A 17,884-nucleotide genomic window follows, 5' to 3' on the forward strand; every position below is an offset into this window, starting at 1 on the left:
TACACTGAAAATTAAAACGGCCATTTGTCATACTTGTTTTGTTCACATGGGGTTCATTTTAACTGTGCTCAGAGCGTCTTTGTAAAAATATCTGAAGCTGAAGTCCAATTTTTAATAATTCATCCTTTTTTATGGGCCAGTTTCCAGCCAGCACATCCCAACTGAACTTGGCATTTATTAGTTAAAATCTTGTTTAAAAACTACTTAAATGTTTCCCATCAGGCTACTTTGCAGTATTTCAACTGGAAAGTGTCCACTGAGCGTGTTTATAGATAGCCAGGTGGAGAGTTGGGGGTCTTTGATTCTGTTTTTGGGCTCAAGCTTCAAATTCATTTGATAAATATCAGTTTAGCTGAACTACATTTATTTTCAAGACAACACTGGTTCCCAGTCTTTTTTGTGTGTGTGACCATCTTCATCCCAGTCGGACTTGTGAGCCTCCTCACGCTTGTCTTGGAGCTGTGAGCAATGTTTCCTTTTCAGATTGCTTCATTTCGATTATTTTTTTTAATAGTATTAGAGGTAAAACTCTCCATAATATGAGAGAAATCTGAAAAAACAAACAAAATAATTTTGTCTTTCCTCTCTTGTTAGGCATCTTGACTGGATTTCCACCTTGGAAAGTGAGCAACTAAAAGCCTCAGGTTCACTACATGTCATGTTGTTTTAATAATTGCAGATTTGTAAAGGAATTTGTACCACTAAAGTACAAAATCAACCTTGACAAGTCCTGCATTCTTACCTTATTGCGTACCTTGTAGAGAAGAATAGTTTTAAGATTCATATTAGCTGCTGAGACGGTGCACATTCTTAAATTTAAACGACCTCAAATACTGGAGAACTGATTGGTCTCTGGGTGTAAAATGAAGCTGCCAAGTCTGTGTGCACTGTACCTAATGGGAACTTTGAGGCAATAGAGAACACACAATGCGGAGCAGTGGGTGGTCAACAGGGGCCCAACAACAAATCTTTGCACGGGGGCCCCTGACAGGTTAAGCCTACCATGACTCCAACAACTGAAGAACATTTCATCCTCTTGAGCCAGACTTGAAACTAAGCACTGAGTGATTTATCAAGGTTATTGTTGTACATGAACAGGTCCAAACAGCCTTCTGAGGTCTTATAATAACAAATAAATCAGCATAAAGAACCCAGAGAGGATCTAATCATTAATAATGATAGTTGTAAAGGTTCTGAAAAGCCTCTAAAATCTGTAAAAACTGATTTTTAGCCCCTTTTGGAGCCCCTTTCCTAATAAGACAAGCTTGGATCCAGACATATAGGTGAGCTCGGTGTCAGTTCAGGCGCCCCCACAGGTGCATTTTTGCGGTGATCACGTGTGGACCCGCCCCGCCTCGCCGCCTCCAATAAAGCACAGCAAAAGTCACCGCTCCTCTTCATGCAACCAAACCAACAGCGGGGCAGGCGCAGAGGAGCGACGGCGGGGACGGAAAACGAAACCGTACTGTGTGTGTGTGTGTGTGTAAGAGAGAGAGAGAGAGAAGGCGGTTCAAGGCGGCGCACAAAGATGATTAATTAGTAAAATAAAGCCTTCGGTAACCGGACGCCGCAGCTGATCTGAGCACTCGGGGCTGAGCGGAGGACACCGGCGCATGTGGAGGTTATGTTTTCAGAGGAGGCCAGCAGGTAAGTCCGCCAGTCTCTCCCTCTCTCTCTATCTCTATCTCTTGGGCGCAGTTGTGCGTCAGCGTTTTCACTTTGAATCGTGAAGCTGAAATATGTGCGTGCTTTTTGAGTATCCGGAGGGAGACTTCAGTTCGTGACAGACGAGCTCACAAACTCGGCTCAGTTTTTTTGGCATCCATAATTTACAAGCCGCAGTCCGGCTGCGTGGAGATCCGCAGCACGCAGGTTCCTGCAGAGCATCAGGAGGCTCCTGCAGGCGACATGTGCGCTGCCTGCCCCGGGGGGCTTTTTAAGGAGAGACCCCCTAATACCACCGAGCGACTATAATTAGATCACTGAATACTATGAGAGTGATTGGATTAGTTTTTAAAGAGCGCATGTGTGTCCAAAGTGCAGGCTTTAACAAATGAGAGGTGATATCTCGCTGCATCCATGGCTGATATCACTGGAGTGCAGATAACGTGACAAACAGCTCCATTTACGTTCAACTCTCGATTCTTCTTGATTGTTTACATCATGTGCGTGTGCTGATCTCATTTAACCCTAAAACTAACGGAGAGAAAATACGTTAAGCATCATTTGAGAGGCGCAATCAAGCCTAATCATGCCTTCAAGCCTTGTGCGTCGGAGTTGTTTTTTTTTTTAAGAGATATCTGTGCTACACTGATCAGATTATGATATTATCAGTTGTTCCAGTTATAGTCAGCGCATTCAGTGCATGAAAGCAGGAGTTTTTAGCAGCAGATCAGTCACACCAGATGCTCACACTTTATGATTTTAGTGAATTAACGCCCCATGTTTCCGCCCCCCTCTTCACTCTCCTTCCACCAGTTTTAATAGGCTGCAGCGGCAGTGAGGCAGCTCCGTGCGCACTGGAAACCCAGGATTCAATTGGTGGAACCAGAAGGGGAGCCCCGGCCTTTTCCCCTGCAGGAGGAGCAGAGTTGGAGGAAACCGAGTGAGAGAGAGAGAGAGAGAGAAGCCGCTGCCAAGACAGAAGCAGCAGCAGCAGCAGCAGCAGCCTGCGCAGTTAATAAAACGGCACAGCCTCCTCTGCTGCACGGCATGAGGGGCTTCACCCAAACTGCGCACTGACTCTGCAGGATGCACCGCTGCATCTGCGTAGCTCGTTAGACACAAACAAACAGACACAAGCTTGTTCCGGAGCTGTGCAGGAATTTGACAGTGGGAATTAGGTCTAACCGGTGGCTGACCACAGCGTTTTGCCATTCCTCTGCTCCGGAGAGCCTCGCTCTGTGGCCTTGTAGCGGACATGGGAAATGTAAACAGAAGTCGGGCTGGATTTTAAACTACGCACACGTCCCACGTCCTCCTCCCGCCTCCTCCTCCTCCCGGGGTGTCCGAGATGGAGATGGAGACGGAGAGGGTCGAGCCGGAGCAGGAGGGAGAGGGAGAGGCAGAGCCGCCCATGCACAGCGTCCACGGAACCAACCGGATCAGACCGTCCTCCTACCGGGCCCTGCGCAGCGCCGTGTCCAGTCTGGCCCGCCTAGATGACTTCAGCTGCGAGAAGATCGGCGCAGGGTTCTTCTCGGAGGTGTTCAAGGTGAGAGGAAGTGTGTGTGTGTGTGTGTGTGGTCTCAACAGGGTGATGAATAATGTTTATGCCTCACTTTTGTTTATGTTTTGCACAGGCTGGTGTGGCAGACATGCACCAGGTTTCCATGGTTACACAAAACCAAAGTTATGTCTCTATGTGGTTAATTAAGATGATTGAACTGAGTCAAACTTCTTGTCATCCCTGAGTGAGTTGTTGACTTCCTGGCAACTCAACTTGATCCTCACCATCTATGAAAGAAGCGGTAGCTATGGCAACCATATCATCTTAAACCAAACATTAAAGAAGAAAAGCTGCATGATGCTGAATAACTGCAGGAGGAAGTTGATGATGGGGGATTTTTTTTTTCTAGGGGAGGAGAATGGCGTCATGGTGGAAATTTACACCTCACTGTCCCGTTTAATCGTCCACACGTGTTTGCAGTGACCCACATGCTGTGTAAGATGGACAGAGTGTGTTTTGGTGTGTAAGCCGATACGGTCAAGGCAGGTAGATCTGGCACATGTGTAGGTAACCCTATCTCCCCCTATCTCTGTTCGGACCAGTAGCCTTCATCCTTTTGTCACGCTGCAGTTCACTTGCATAGAGACTAATTCCAGGCGACGCCTCATTAGTGGCGGCCACATACAGCCCAGTCTGATGGTGTGAGAGATGGCAAAACACAAGGAGCAGCTGGCCAGGGAGCAAATTGCATCACCCTTTGAGATGTGGGCATGAATTATATGCTAATATGAAAGTTTGTTTTGATGAACAAGCCATGGAAATTAATTTTATTTGAAGGCCTTGAAATGTTACAGATGTATTTTGAGGGTCACAGAGCTGAAAGAGCTTCATCTTGAAGCCTTTTTGCTTTATTGACCATCAGTGTTTTGTGTGTATTTTAGGAATAATTCTTCTAAATTGGAAACAATCTGTTTTCCGTGGTTAGAACAATATGTCAGATTGCTGAACATAGAGCAGATTAGCTGATTGTCTAAAAGATCATTAGACATATTTACATATTTAATGAACGTCTTCCTGCACACTGAACATTAAAGCCCACATCCGTTTAAAAATGTGTTTCCTTATCGTTAGTTCACTTGGATGTTTGTGCTTCACTGTGCAGAGTTTCACACTAGGAAGCTGTTTTCACATTTAATTGCTGAAGGAGGAAAGTTTCTCAGAGTTTTAAGGTGTGTATCTACGTACAAGCAGGATTTGTTACATCACAACTGGTTCGGAGCCAATCGTAGTCTAGTATACAGCTTAAACAAGTGTCATGTATGAACTTGAAGCCTCCAGTACACAGTAGTGTCCAGAGGTTAAACGTGTGAAATGAAAAATGTTTGCATATTTAAAGACTCGAGGATTTTTAATAAAGAAGGAGTAGATGTAGATTAAGTCTTTAGTTGACACAAATGTCTTTTTTATGTGTCTTAAAACATATCTGGAGGGGATCTTTTAACGATCAGTCTGTGCTCTGGGGGCGGTGAATTAGTTGCTCAATAGTGTGATTTAAAGGTTTGATGACTGATTAACTGCCTGTTTGGATGCTCTGGTTTTGATAAAGGACAGATGATTACATGTTAGAGCCCTGCCCCCCTTCTTCTAAATAACTCTATTCAGTGCTCATGGATGGACTTTCCCCTCCTTTTTCTTCTTTGTTTTGTAATTTTGTCTTTTTAAATTTGTTTTTAACTGACAAAAAAAAGAATAAAACCTCTAAATAATGTTTAAAATCTGTCTAAAAACGGTGCTTTGCAGACAGTAGCATTAGCATTTTAAGTCTGTACAGCTGTTTGTTTTTGTAATATTTCTCTTCACATCAGCACCGACCAAAGTATCATGGTTTGAAAAATGTAATTTTTAATATTGAACAGCAGGATTATTGTGAGTTTCGTATACAGCTGAAACTATTAGTTGATAAGCTGATTGACAGAAATCAATCAACACTGTATTCATCGTTGACTCATTTGTCAAGGAAACAGCTCAAACATTTGCCTTCAGCTTCTCAAACTGTGAGGATTTACATTTTTTTTCTGTGCTTTTATATATAATTGTAAATTGATTTCTGTTTCTTTCTTTTCTCTGAGAAAGTGTGAACATTTTTTTTGCTATTTTTAGACTTTAGATTAAATGATCAATTGATTAATGTTTAAAAAAAAAAAGCAAATCTCTAGTGAAAATACTTTGATAGTTGCAGCCTTAGTATGTTATTTTCTTTGCATATAAATCTAATTTCTAGGAGTGAAGCTGTGTGAAAATGAGTTGGCATACTGTGCAAACAGCTACATGTATAAATCTACTTTGGAGCGATGTATCACCATGTTATGTAACATCCTAACTAGATATCCCTCATATCGGTCATGCTTCAAACACAGGTGTCAGTCTCTTCTGCCCGGTTTGTGTTTCAGTGTTTTAGACTAATTCAACAGATAAGTACATGTTTATATTTTTTAGGAATCTTGCATCCATCCAATTTAAATGATTCAAATCGCTTATCAGATAATGTTAAACCTTCATTAATCCTAAAGTGTACATTATAAAACGTATGTTTAACTCTGGTCAAAGTCCAGTTATGTTTGTTCCCTTTTATGTAATTGCTCTAGTTGACACTGTGGTCATTTATCATGCAAGTATTCACAGAATTGTGTGTTAAGATGGAGAGGAAGCCTCAATCTTCACTTTCAGTTATAATAACCTTTAAAATAAACACTTCAGAGGTCCAACTGCCTACAATAATATATTTTTCTTAATAATAAATTATCGGGAGCCTCTTCCGTATTTCAGTATGAGTGAAAGTTGTGCCAAGATCTGCTGGAGCTGAAGTGATGTGTACACACTGCTCTCTTCTGCTTCCTCTTTCCAGTTATTTGTTTGATCTTTGGGTCTGTACCTGGATGTATGATGTTTATTTAAGGGTGGTGAGAACCTTGCATGTCGGTGTTGTGGCTTGAAAACTATTATTTTCAATATTGATTGAATCTGGTGGATATTTTACTGACTAATTGATTGGAAGATGGTGATAAAGTTTCCAGAGATGATGTTTAAAGTTGTTAATTTACTAACATATAAGAAAATAAGGAAATCTTCACATTTGAGATGCTTGAACCATTAAATTTTTGGAGTTTTTGCTTGAAAAATGACCATTATTGGTTATCAAAATTGTTGCTGATAATGTTCTATCACTGGATTAATCAATAAATTGACTAATCGTTTCAGCTTTTTCCAGGGTTTTCTTGTAATTCCATGTGTGTTGGGCTAAATGTAATCATGGAAATAAAAAATTAACTAACTAACTTGTGTTGCAACATGAAATTTGGCAACATCGTGCAGGTTATCACATGACAACAGTGATTCACGCGATAATTAAGCCTTATAGTGGTGCTGAGGTCTGAATGATGTTAAAATGCAAGACTCGACCATATTTAAAAAAACTAAAAATTACATTTGCCCTCTGTACACTCCAGTCTTAAAAATGTGTCCTCGCCTCTCTAAATAACTTTCTTTTTTTAGTGATCTGACTTCACTCTTGGCACTTTGTGTTGTTCTCTGTCTTAAAAAAAAAAAAAAAAAAAAAAAAAGAGTCTTCGGGCTGCTCAGTGCTGTGAAGCCACTCCTTCAGCTTTGCCCTTTGAATGGCCAATGAGCATGCAAATGTCACTGTGTTTACTGCTGGCTTGTCAAGTCGCCACTTTGGTTTGGATCGACTTGCCCTTTTGATAGCGCCATATAAATGCAAAATTGTTACCGCCGCTATCAGTCACATTTGAAAAGTTTGCTGACATGGTTCACTAAACGTGACTCTTAAATTTCCCTCGAGATCAATAAAGTTTCTGTCTGTCTGTCTGTTCATGTATCTTGGTTCAGTTCAGAGGAAAAGGCCCTGCAGAAAAAACACCTCACTAGGATGGTTTGGTTAATACATTAAGCAGTCACTAAAATGCATAAAGACCATTTACTGTATAGAGACTTTGAAATGGATGCCCTGCACTCGGCCACAAAGGCTCTCGCCTCCTGCCGTGAGTGTGTGTGCGCTTCGGTCCTCTGTGCAGATCAATGGAGGCTTGCGGCAGGCGGACAGGCAGCTATTCACCTCTCCCTGTGTGCAATTGTGCAATCTGGAAAAAAATAAGTGCAAGGGAGGAAAAAAAGAGGGATAAAGGAAGGGAGCACACGTGTCAAGACAAATCCTTCAGGTGTTGTTTTTCATCTTCCTTTAATATTCTTCAAAGGAAAGTTTTGTGTGTGTGTGTGTGTGTGTGTGTGTGCTACCAGCTTCGGCCTTATGCAAGACTCCTGTTCTTTAATTTATTTTTTTTTTCCCTTAGACCAGCAAAACCTGAAGGCTCAAAAGCAATAATACCCTTCAATCACAAATAAATTGCACCATTACTCAATAGTTCAGTTATCTACAGGAAGTGGTTGATTATTAATTTATTTATTTAATCTTTCTGTTGCTCAGGGCTGCAGGGTTTTTTTTTTTTTTTTTTTTAACAAACAACTTGATTCAATTTCTAACTGGATTACTGAGCTCTGCGTCATTTTCCAGCTGTTTCTGCTCTTGTCGATGGTATATTTTCTAACGCGGATAACACCTGCTGTCTAAGAACAAGGAAACACAGAACTGATAGGCTTTGTAGCAGATTTGGTTCTCATTTGGCCCTTCTGCGTAATTTACATGAAGACATGGAAATCTCTCAACACTGTTTTCAAAAGCTTTCAGAGCGTCCAGTTCTGGAGAAAAGCAACTCAAGGGTTTCATTTGTTCTGAAAATCGTGTCTGTTGGGATCAGACTGATTTTTTTAAATTGGGTCAGTTTTGGTTTTTCAGCAGTAAACAAGTGGAGCTTTGGGCTGCGTTCAAACCAACATTATCTCTGCATGAAAACTTAACGTGACATTATCTGGCAAGGCGCTGCGTTTGCCAATAACAAACATGCAGGCACACGTTCCTGGTGGAGAACTGATGAGACTAATGTGAATGTTGTATTTCTGCTGTTTAAACCTCGGGATCGATGTGATGAATTATAAAATAGTTGCCACCATGATAACTTTCTAGAGCTGTAAAATCCTGTCTGAGAGTATTATAAACCGTTGTGCAGTGTTTTGGTGTCTGATAAGTGTTTAAATGCATAAATATGTTACTCCAACTGTATTTCCTGGATCATATTTCATTATCTCACCTGCACCTTAAACAACACACGCCCACCAACATGGCTTATTTTGTTACCCTTGGACAGAGCCATGCTAGCTGCTAGCCCTCAGTTCTAGTCGTTATGCTAGGCTAAGTTTAGCAGCTGCGGGCTGTAGATTCATGTTTACCATACAAGAGAGAGTGATATCACCCTTCTCATCTAACTCAGAAGTGAATAAGTGTATTTCCTCACATTAACTATTACTTTAATGTATTAAATGTATGTTTTGTGTGTGTATATTTTAAATAGGACCTGTCACGGGACTGCAGATGTACGTTAGCTTTAAAGTAACTCTGGTACAACATGTCACATGAATGAATAAATAAATGTCCTGTTTTCTAAATGCCCCATCCTGCAAACAAAACATTTTTAATGAAATATTGACAGTTTTTAATGTTTTTAGCATGAGAATGTTTCAATCTGCTTCAATCTTAAAGTATCTGTCAGTTTGGTGTCTGCTCAGCATAATCAAACCTTCGGGACAATGGCTGTATGTTTTTGACTTTTCGCAATTGTTGCGAAAAAGCGGGAGGAAGAACTGAAATTCAAATACAATTCCATGAGTCACATAGAAAGAATTTCTCCATAACAAAACCAGTCATCGCAGCGATTTATCATACAAGCTGTGATTAGCCCGATAAGAGACTAGCGATGGATGTGTGTGTGGTTGTTTTTTCACGCTCACACATGAAATATGATAACAACTGTAGGGGAGTAATTGGATAAAAAAGGGATTTAAATCAGACAAGAGTCTCTTAGGGACAAATACTGTCAACATAATTGAGGAGTTAATGTGTGTGTGTGTGTGTGTCAGCTGCCTCTGACAGAGCGGTAATGTGAAGGAAATGGGTTGCCAAACACTGCTGTGGTGCCTCTGTTTGTGTGTACAGTGTGTATGCACGTAGTTCCAATTTTACATTTGATACCACAATGAGTGCTGGGCAAAAAACTTATTGTATATCAACTTTCAGTGACATTGTATCATGATGATATAATTTTACAAATATCTGTTGTCCAAATCAATGATTCAGAGATCCCCGGATTACACGAGGTGATTCTGTCATACAAATGTTAACTTTATTGACTCTTCTTGTGAAATACTGAATACTTATACCTCCCTTTTTAAAGAAGGAAAATCACCCCTTGTTTGACCTGATCGCATGATGTCCATAAACTTGTGATCAGGGTGTCATAAGTAGATATTGACTAAATGGTCACAAGCCAGTAAGGTTGGAAATCACTGGTTTAAGTAATATTTTCAGGCTGACATGCAAAATATTTGCTGAAATATGAGGATTCGTTGTTTGTTTTGTGTAATTGCACATTGAAAATCTTTGAGTTATGGACAGTTGATCAGACAATCTTGAGTGCTGGGTAATTGCGTTGGCATTTTCCACTATTTTATGACATTTTAACATTTGATTAATTGCAAAAGTAGTAATTGTTATATTGTTGCAACACAAATGGTCTTTTATGGTGAAAATGTCCTTAGTGACATCTTATCGTGTTCAGTCCGGCCGTGATGCTCCTTTTAAACGTGTGCATGAGAGAAGGAGATGCAGACTGGTTAACCGCCGTCGGCCGGGACTCTCCCATCAGGACGTGTTCAGATGTGATCAGTTCTTGGTAAATCCTGGCTGCTGGAACAATTTCAGTTCTGGAAAGATAAAACAACAACAACAAAGAAACAGACTTCTTAGGAGTTGCATACACACACACACAAACCACCATCCATCACCAGCTGTCTCCTGTGTGCTTGTGATCCGTTTCAGTGTTAAGGATTACGAGGCTCTGCGAGTGTGTGTCGGTTGTTGCTATTGGATGGTGGTGTTGGTATGGGAGAGCCAGTGCAGACTTGAACATCAATGGCTTAGTGTAGCACTTTTCCCTTATTATTTCTCTCCTCCCTCGCTCCAGTCAGGGCCTGCTCCGCTGCCACTCGCAGCAAAAGTATTTAGCTTTGTTTATGTTCTGCACTGCCTGCCGCACAAATACGAGAGTGCTGAACATGATACGTGTCAGTCACTTGCACCGCCGTGTTTATTACTTAAAATGTTTCAACTGGATCAGGGATTAAAATAGAGAAGTGTTGGACAAGAGTTGCACAATTATCTGTTTTTATATCAGTTGCAACCCCCCCCCTACTCCTTTCCGTAATGGCTACCGGTTTTCATGAATTTATCTCAAGATCCAGTGTGTGTGAGAGTGTTTATATCGATGAACAATGAGTGTTTCCTCCGTCTACATGTTGGCTGCACAGTAGTCTGTAGCTAAACTTCGAGGAAGGCCGCTCCCCTGCTAGAAGGTAAACAATGTGGCAGTGTTTGTGTGTGTGTGTCTAGCCAGTATTACAGAAATTGTGCAATGTTTTTGTTGTGAATTAGAGTTCACTTGTTTGCAATATCACTCCCCAAAATTATAAAAACACATAATCTGTTTATCTTCAGTTGTGTCACGCCACACCGAGTTTGTTTGAGAGCAGATTTTGTGATGTTTGGCTCTTTTGATCTCCGCCTCCACCTGAATACTTTGCTGTGAACGTCACAAACAAGTGACATTTTTTAAAGATACAATAGCAAGTGTCCTCATTACTCTGGACAACCTGCAGACAACAACTGTCAACAGTTTTCATTGGGAATACTTTCCACTGAAAACATTCATAGTCCCTCTGAAAACTGAGTGTACGGAAATATTATAGACATTATCTCAACTTGAGGAAAAGTAAGGGGCCCTGCTGTGATGTTGCATTTTCAAAAAGTTTGGGGACTTGCAAGAGAAAGATTTTAAAAAAACAATGGCAAAAATTCGAAACAGCAGAGGCGAAGATATCCTGACTTTTTTACTCCGTAAATATAATTAAAGCTCCAAAAATACTGGCTCCCACATTTCCCATAATGCAACTCAACAGTCTTTTATTAGACTCTCCCTTGCCTGGTAAATCCCCATCTTTCAAACCCCCAGTTTGTAACAAAGGTTTTCTCCTACAGTATACATTTGTAGTCTTTCCAGCCCACGTTAAGATTCCCAGATGACATCACTGTGTCATCATCAGACTCTAGAAAGTCCCTCCGGAGCCACTGGAGTCAGTAGTACTCCCCATGATGAGTCAAACTGAACTTCATGAGTAAAATCGGTGGAATGCCCCTTTAAACAAAAACTATCTGCATGACTAGACACCAAAATGTGTTATTGACTGAACAGCAAACCCCCCCCCCACAAAAAAAAAAATCCCCAAAAACATAACAAACTGAACTTGTTCAGGTTCGTGTATATGGAAAGGTGAGGAGGCGTGGTCAGCTCAGTGTTGCTGTTGTGTAATACTAAATCGAGTGGCAGCTACCTGGACCGCGCGCCCTCCTGGATCAGGTTGTGTTTCTGAACCTGGCTCGACCGCACAGAGCGGGACCTCCCTCTCGCTCGCTCACTTGATGGACCCAACTTGGCCGGGTGCCTTGTTTTTTTTCAGTCGCCTGCACACACACACACACGCATCCTCACTCTGACATACACTCACGCGCTTTTTGTGCTCCTTCACGCAATAACTGAGAGCCGAGCCTCAGGCGGCGGATTAAGGCCCGAGTTGTTTTGTAGGAGATGTAATTTCTCGATGCTTTGACTCACACTCAGTTCACACTTCAGCGTGAAGCTTGCGTGTCAAATCGGTTGAAGCTTTCCTGTCTTTGTCTTAAAGTGATGGCTCTTAATGCAGATTCAAAGGTAATTTATGCTTTATTCTAGTTGCAAACTGCTGCAAATGTTGCATATTTAATGATGATACTTTCTTTAGGGCCTGGTTACAGATTAGTAAAACTGTGTAAGGCATGTTCTCTTTACAGTTCCCCAAATCATTAGATCTTTTTTTCAGGTTTTACAGCTATAGGAAACAGATTTTTAGTAGAGTTTATATATTTCCAGCGATTAACCCCACTGTTTATTTGGAGGTCACTGAGTGGTTTATTTAAAAGTTGACTTTAGATTTATGAAAGTGTTCATTCAGCTGGTGAAATGATAACATTGGTCCCTGCTGATGGGAAGTTGTGAAGTAACCATGAAATCCACAAGAGAAAAGGAGGTCTGAAGAGTTGACCCAGTGTCCAGAGGCAAATCCGTTCTGCTGTGTGTGTGTGTGTGTGTAGTTGGTCGTGTGGTCACACTCAACCACACTCCACCTCTGCAGCACTGCAGCATGTGATTTTGTTCTGCAGACTGACTTTTCTTTTTTGGTTCAAAGACAGAATTGCCACTACATGACCAAAGTATGTGAGCACCCAAACATTACACTCATATGTGATGGTTTAAAAAAATCTCATCCCAAAACTATGCTGCTATAACAGCCTTCGCTCTTCTTGGAAGGCTTTCCCGCAAGATCTCTGAAGCTGGCTGCGGGGATTTGCTCACATGCAGTCACAAGAGCGTTAGTGAGGTCGGCCAGTGATGTGGGGCGATAAGGCCTGACTCACAGTGAGCCTTCCAATTCACCCCAAAGGTGTTGGATGGGGTTGCGGTCAGGGATCTGAGCAGACTAGTCAAGCTCTCAGGGGTGCAAAAGGAAAAGAGTTTTACCACAAAGCACACTATTGCCTTTAAATATCATTTGTAGTATTAAGACTTCTCTTCAGTGGAGCTAAGCAGCCTGGTCCAAATAACAAAAAAACAACCCCTGAGCAAAAGTATTGTCATGCATACTTTCCTACATCATATACACAGACTAAACCTTCACAAAAACAGGGCCATAGATACCATTGAGGACACCCAAGGTCATGACCTCAGTGTTGTCAGGATCTTTTTTTTTCTGTAATTATATTCCTTGCATTGTGTTAAAGGCTTTGAAATAGCGTTCAGGTAATTGTGTAGGGAGAAAAATAGCTGAAAATATATTTCAGCAGAGGTACTTTAGACTCTTGACCTTCAGTATTTCGTATTCCAGTATTCCTGGCTACAACCCTCCTTTACAAAAACAAATTGAAATGTAGTTAGACCGAAACAAATTTTCCTACAGTTTCCCAAGACTGGATTTCCCCTTATTCATATTTTCTGCCTAAGAGGCATTAAAATCACAGGTTGTTTTAAGGTCGAAGTCATCTCTCTTGCCCCTGTGTGCATCCTGCATCTGCAGTCTCTGACACATCCTCCTCTCTGTCTGGCCGTGCATCAGCATCTGCCTCACTGGGCCGCCGGCTAATGACAGACATCGCTGCACATGTTGGCTGCACAGAGAGCGAGGGAGAGATGCTTGTGACCTTTCCTCTGCTGACAGCAGCACTTTACAAGGCCGAGTACGTTTTTTTGAAGGAGAGCGTTAGGGAGTGTCTGGGCACGTGCATGTGAGCAGAGGCCTCTCATTTATTTGTGTGTGTGTGTTTGCTTCGTATCGTGTGGTGATCCTTATGTAGGCGTGGACATCGGCATTCCAGTGGCAAGTCCGTGGAGATGACCAGTAAAGTGTTTGGCATAAAGCATGTGGAAAAAAACCACACACACACACACACACACACACAGAGCTCCTTGTGGCTCTGCAGAGTTAAGCTTGGTGGAGACTGTGACACAAACACACACCTGGAAAAAATGTCACCCAAATTACACTTGAGCCTCATGGTGAGTCAGACACACCCTCAGCCTGTAATGATTTTGTTTGTTTGTAGGCTAAAAAAACTGGTCGAGACAAAACAGTTGGGTCAAGCAGCGTTCAGCAGTTCCAGCCACCGGGAGCTGCTGCATCAGCAGTTGGCTCACGTTTGCACTGTAACCTGCCTATATGAGTCAGAGTGTGTACGTTTTGGCTGACTCGTGGAGTTGCAGGATGACGGACGAGCATGTCAGAATTTCTTAAAGTAAGTGAGAAGGCAGATGTGTGCTGGGAAAAGGCGTGATGTAAACCCACAGCCACGCAGAGCCCCACACTAATGGAAGCAGGATGCGGCGGAGAATAGACACCTCCTAATCGGCTGCAGAGCTCTACTGTACCTCTACCAGCCTGCACTGCTTCATCCTCCTAAGTGCTGTAAATGTATAAAGAGAAGCAGAAATTAGACCTTTAATACTTCTGTGGTGTGATTAAATTTCTGCTCCAACTTCTTCTCCTAGCAAGAGGAAGCGGCTACTGTACAAATGTGTGCTGCGTGTTGATTTACATGTGTGCATCCATGCATGTGTGCGCAGCACTCTGCAGCAGATTGAAGTCGTCAAGTAGCTCTGTGGAGAGAGGATTTGGTGCAGCAGAGATTGACTCATTGACTGGCCGTTAAGATGAAGAGGGCAACCTGGGTTTTGTGTGTGTGTGTGTATTAATAGCATTACTCACTGCACTCTGGTCTGGTCTCTAATAGGCTTTGTGGTTTTCTTTTGGGTTTTTTTTCCATCACCACTCTGATCCAGAGTCCAGCTGAGATCCAGGCCAGTGTCACACTGACTTCAGCTCAGCACTTCTGACTCCAGACTTGGTCCAGCTACTAGATGACCTCTCACACACTCTCTCTCTCCTGCTCCCTCACCCTGTCGTTCATTACACACACATGTCACTAATGAATACACAACTGAAACCTTCTGTTGCCAGTCGTTGTTATTATTAGCTCGAAGGAAATATTGCTAGCATTTGAGATCAGGAGTCAGGAGACTCCAACCTGCTGTTGCTTACAAACTGATTGAAAATCCTTTAAGTAGGGACAGGTATTGTTTTGTAATTATTCAATAGAAGTGCTGGTACAGATACCTGAATAATACTTTAACTTAATTAGAAAAATATGCTTTACAAAACTTTTTTTAGCTTAATAAAATAAGTTCTAAAATGTTAAGTGTTACCCAAACACAAACAGCTGTGCAAGAACTTCGCCTGTATAAAGTTCAAAGTGCATCAAATTGTGGTTTAATTTAGGAGCTATCAGATCAAATAATAAGCTTACAAGATTTTAATTCTGATCAAACATCTGATGCCTGATACTTGACATTTTTTCACTTTACGTAGCTGCTAACATGGCTGTAGACTTCTGGTTTAAACTGTTTTTTTTCTCTTTTTTTTTTATTTACCAAACACTTAATTAATCAAGATAATAACAATCAGATTAATCGATAATGAAAATAATCGTTAATGGCAGCTCTACCTTGGATTGGAACCTGCTATCACACTTGTACGGTGGCGATTAGCTATGTAGTATTTTTGCATGTGTTTTAACCTTTTTCTGTGTATGAGTTTTGGTATTTGTAGCATGTCTTGATTTGGAGCACGTTTCCTTTAATGTTTGTGCGTTCACTTTTTGTATGTGCTTTGACCTTTATAGGCCACCGTACACTTGCATTGATTGACAGGTAGATGAACATGAGACAACAGATACATTTTTTTTTGTTAAACATCTATAAAACAGCCATATTATTTCAATTATGTTAAATTATAGATGCGACTACAGAAAGGGTTAAAATGACTTCACATAAGACCTTTTTATACATTTTGAATTACAGATATGCAAATGCAAAAAAAACCCATGAAAATCAAAAAACAATGAACACAAATATGAGAAACTAAACAGTCATATTATTGTATTTGTTGCCAGCGTTTTCCTCTTCTCACTCACTTTCACAGCAACACTGGAAACTCCACACATACTAGAGTTTCTCACTTCAGTCGCACATCTTATTAACACAAAACAACTCAGACAGACTCAGAAACACCTCCTGACTTCTCTCTTGTGAGTAATCTGTGCTTGTCTGCTGCTTGTATGTATTTCTTTGGCAGTCGAACTGCTTTCCCGAGCAAATATGCACTAACATGTAGCCTGCATGTCACGTCACCATGGTTACCATACCAGACGGAGCCAATGCCATAGCAGCAGGTTGGGGCAGAGAAGCAGCCAAGACAAATGGAGAAACGCAACTGACTGACCTGCTAATGTGTTATGGCTGGTTTCCAAAAGCACTTTAGTGTTATTATTACTCAGCACTAAGTCTTAGATTAGCATTATTACTTCAGTTGGTGTAAATACTGTTCTGCAGGCTTGTTTTGCTTATATGTGTAATATGTGTTCACGTGTACTGTGAGGTGTTTTTCAAGAAGATTTCACTCCAACTGTCATGAGTCTGTTAGCCCAGAGTTTGTTGTTTTTTTAAAAAAAGGACATTTTTGTACTGTATTGCATAATTTCCTTTCTTATTTCTGTGTTAAACCTGAAGTTTTGAAATCCTTTCAGTGTGAATTATTTGTCAGTGGATCAAAATAAAGCATATTTTTTTTGTGTGTGTTTTTATTGCGTGATCCAGGTGCAGCATCGTGTGTCGGGCCAGGTCATGGCTCTGAAGATGAACATCCTGGCCAGTAACAGAGCCAACATGCTCAGGGAGGTCCAGCTCATGAACCGACTATCGCACCCTAACATACTCAGGTAACTGAAACACTGGATTAACCAACACGATATCCTTCTGTTGGTTCTGCTTTGTCTGGTCCCTGTGAAGAGCCCGGACATGTCGTAAAATATCTTTGCGTGTAGAAACTGTTCTCCTCCTTATTGATAAAGCGATGTGTTTGTCTGCTCTGCCCTCAGGTTTATAGGAGTGTGTGTCCATGAGGGGCAGCTCCACGCTCTTACAGAGGTAAGACGCTAATTAACTTACTGCTGAGTAGACTTGAAGAGTCGCATTTTTAAGATTCAGAATCACTTTATTCAGTGATATTGAGAAATTGGCGGTGCAGAGGTAATACTTTATCTATTAAAGATAAAAGTTTGCAAAAATACAAGTATTTATTGCAAGCAAATCATGATATAATTGCGTTGAGTGGCAGAAAAATGTGGGATAATTACATAGAAAACATTTAAATAGTATAAATCCACTCTTTCAATAACTTCTGTGAGCTAATGTAACACTCTCATGAAGATCCTGCTTTTAAACTGATTGAAAGTATCTCAACCAATCAAACCAATTTTTCACTGAAAACTAAAAGCTGAAGGATTTGATCAAGTTGTGGACATGATTAAAAAAATATTATGAGCTGCTACTGTATGTGTACGTCATCTTAGCATCTGTGCTTTCAAATTAGTGATGCTTTTAAGGTTGTAATCTCCTAAAAACGTTGTATCGGTGGTTAGATATCAGGATGGAGGATTATTTGGATCTCGTGGACAGAAAACATTTTGAAAACCCAGTTTAGATACTTGTTGTTCTATGAAAATATATTGTGGAGAGGTTGATCATTAAAGCAGCAACATTTATGACAAAAACACAGCAGTTTTATCTGCTATACAGCGAGAGCATCTGTGACTGTCAGACCAGTGAGCCCTGAGTTGACTCCGTTACACAGACTGAGGTCAGGCAGCTCGTGACATTTCACCTGCCTCTTATGTGTGATGAGTTGACCTGACGTTGCCATGGTAACTGAGCTGCTCAATAGTGAAAAGGGAAGGGGATAAAGGGGGATTTGGTGATCTGACGTCTGACACTCAAGGTCAGCATGTTACATAGGCATATGCGCACTGAAAATGTGTGTGTGTGTGTTTTT

At 41.2% G+C, this 17,884-nt stretch overlaps 1 protein-coding gene across 1 annotated transcript in view; it reads left to right on the top strand.

The window, feature by feature from the left end:
* Positions 1-1,388: 1,388 nt before the first annotated feature.
* tesk1b (testis associated actin remodelling kinase 1b) overlaps positions 1,389-17,884 on the top strand; it is a 28,748-nt gene continuing 12,252 nt past the window's right edge. The window contains exons 1-4 of the mRNA XM_067580519.1: positions 1,389-1,647; positions 2,479-3,214; positions 16,651-16,772; positions 16,932-16,980. Coding sequence (XP_067436620.1) covers positions 3,014-3,214; positions 16,651-16,772; positions 16,932-16,980 — 372 coding nt within the window. The 5' untranslated portion in view covers positions 1,389-1,647; positions 2,479-3,013. The remainder of the gene's footprint in view (positions 1,648-2,478; positions 3,215-16,650; positions 16,773-16,931; positions 16,981-17,884) is intronic.

This window comes from Thunnus thynnus, chromosome 22 (genome assembly GCF_963924715.1).
Source record: "Thunnus thynnus chromosome 22, fThuThy2.1, whole genome shotgun sequence".
NCBI classification, from domain to species: domain Eukaryota; kingdom Metazoa; phylum Chordata; class Actinopteri; order Scombriformes; family Scombridae; genus Thunnus; species Thunnus thynnus.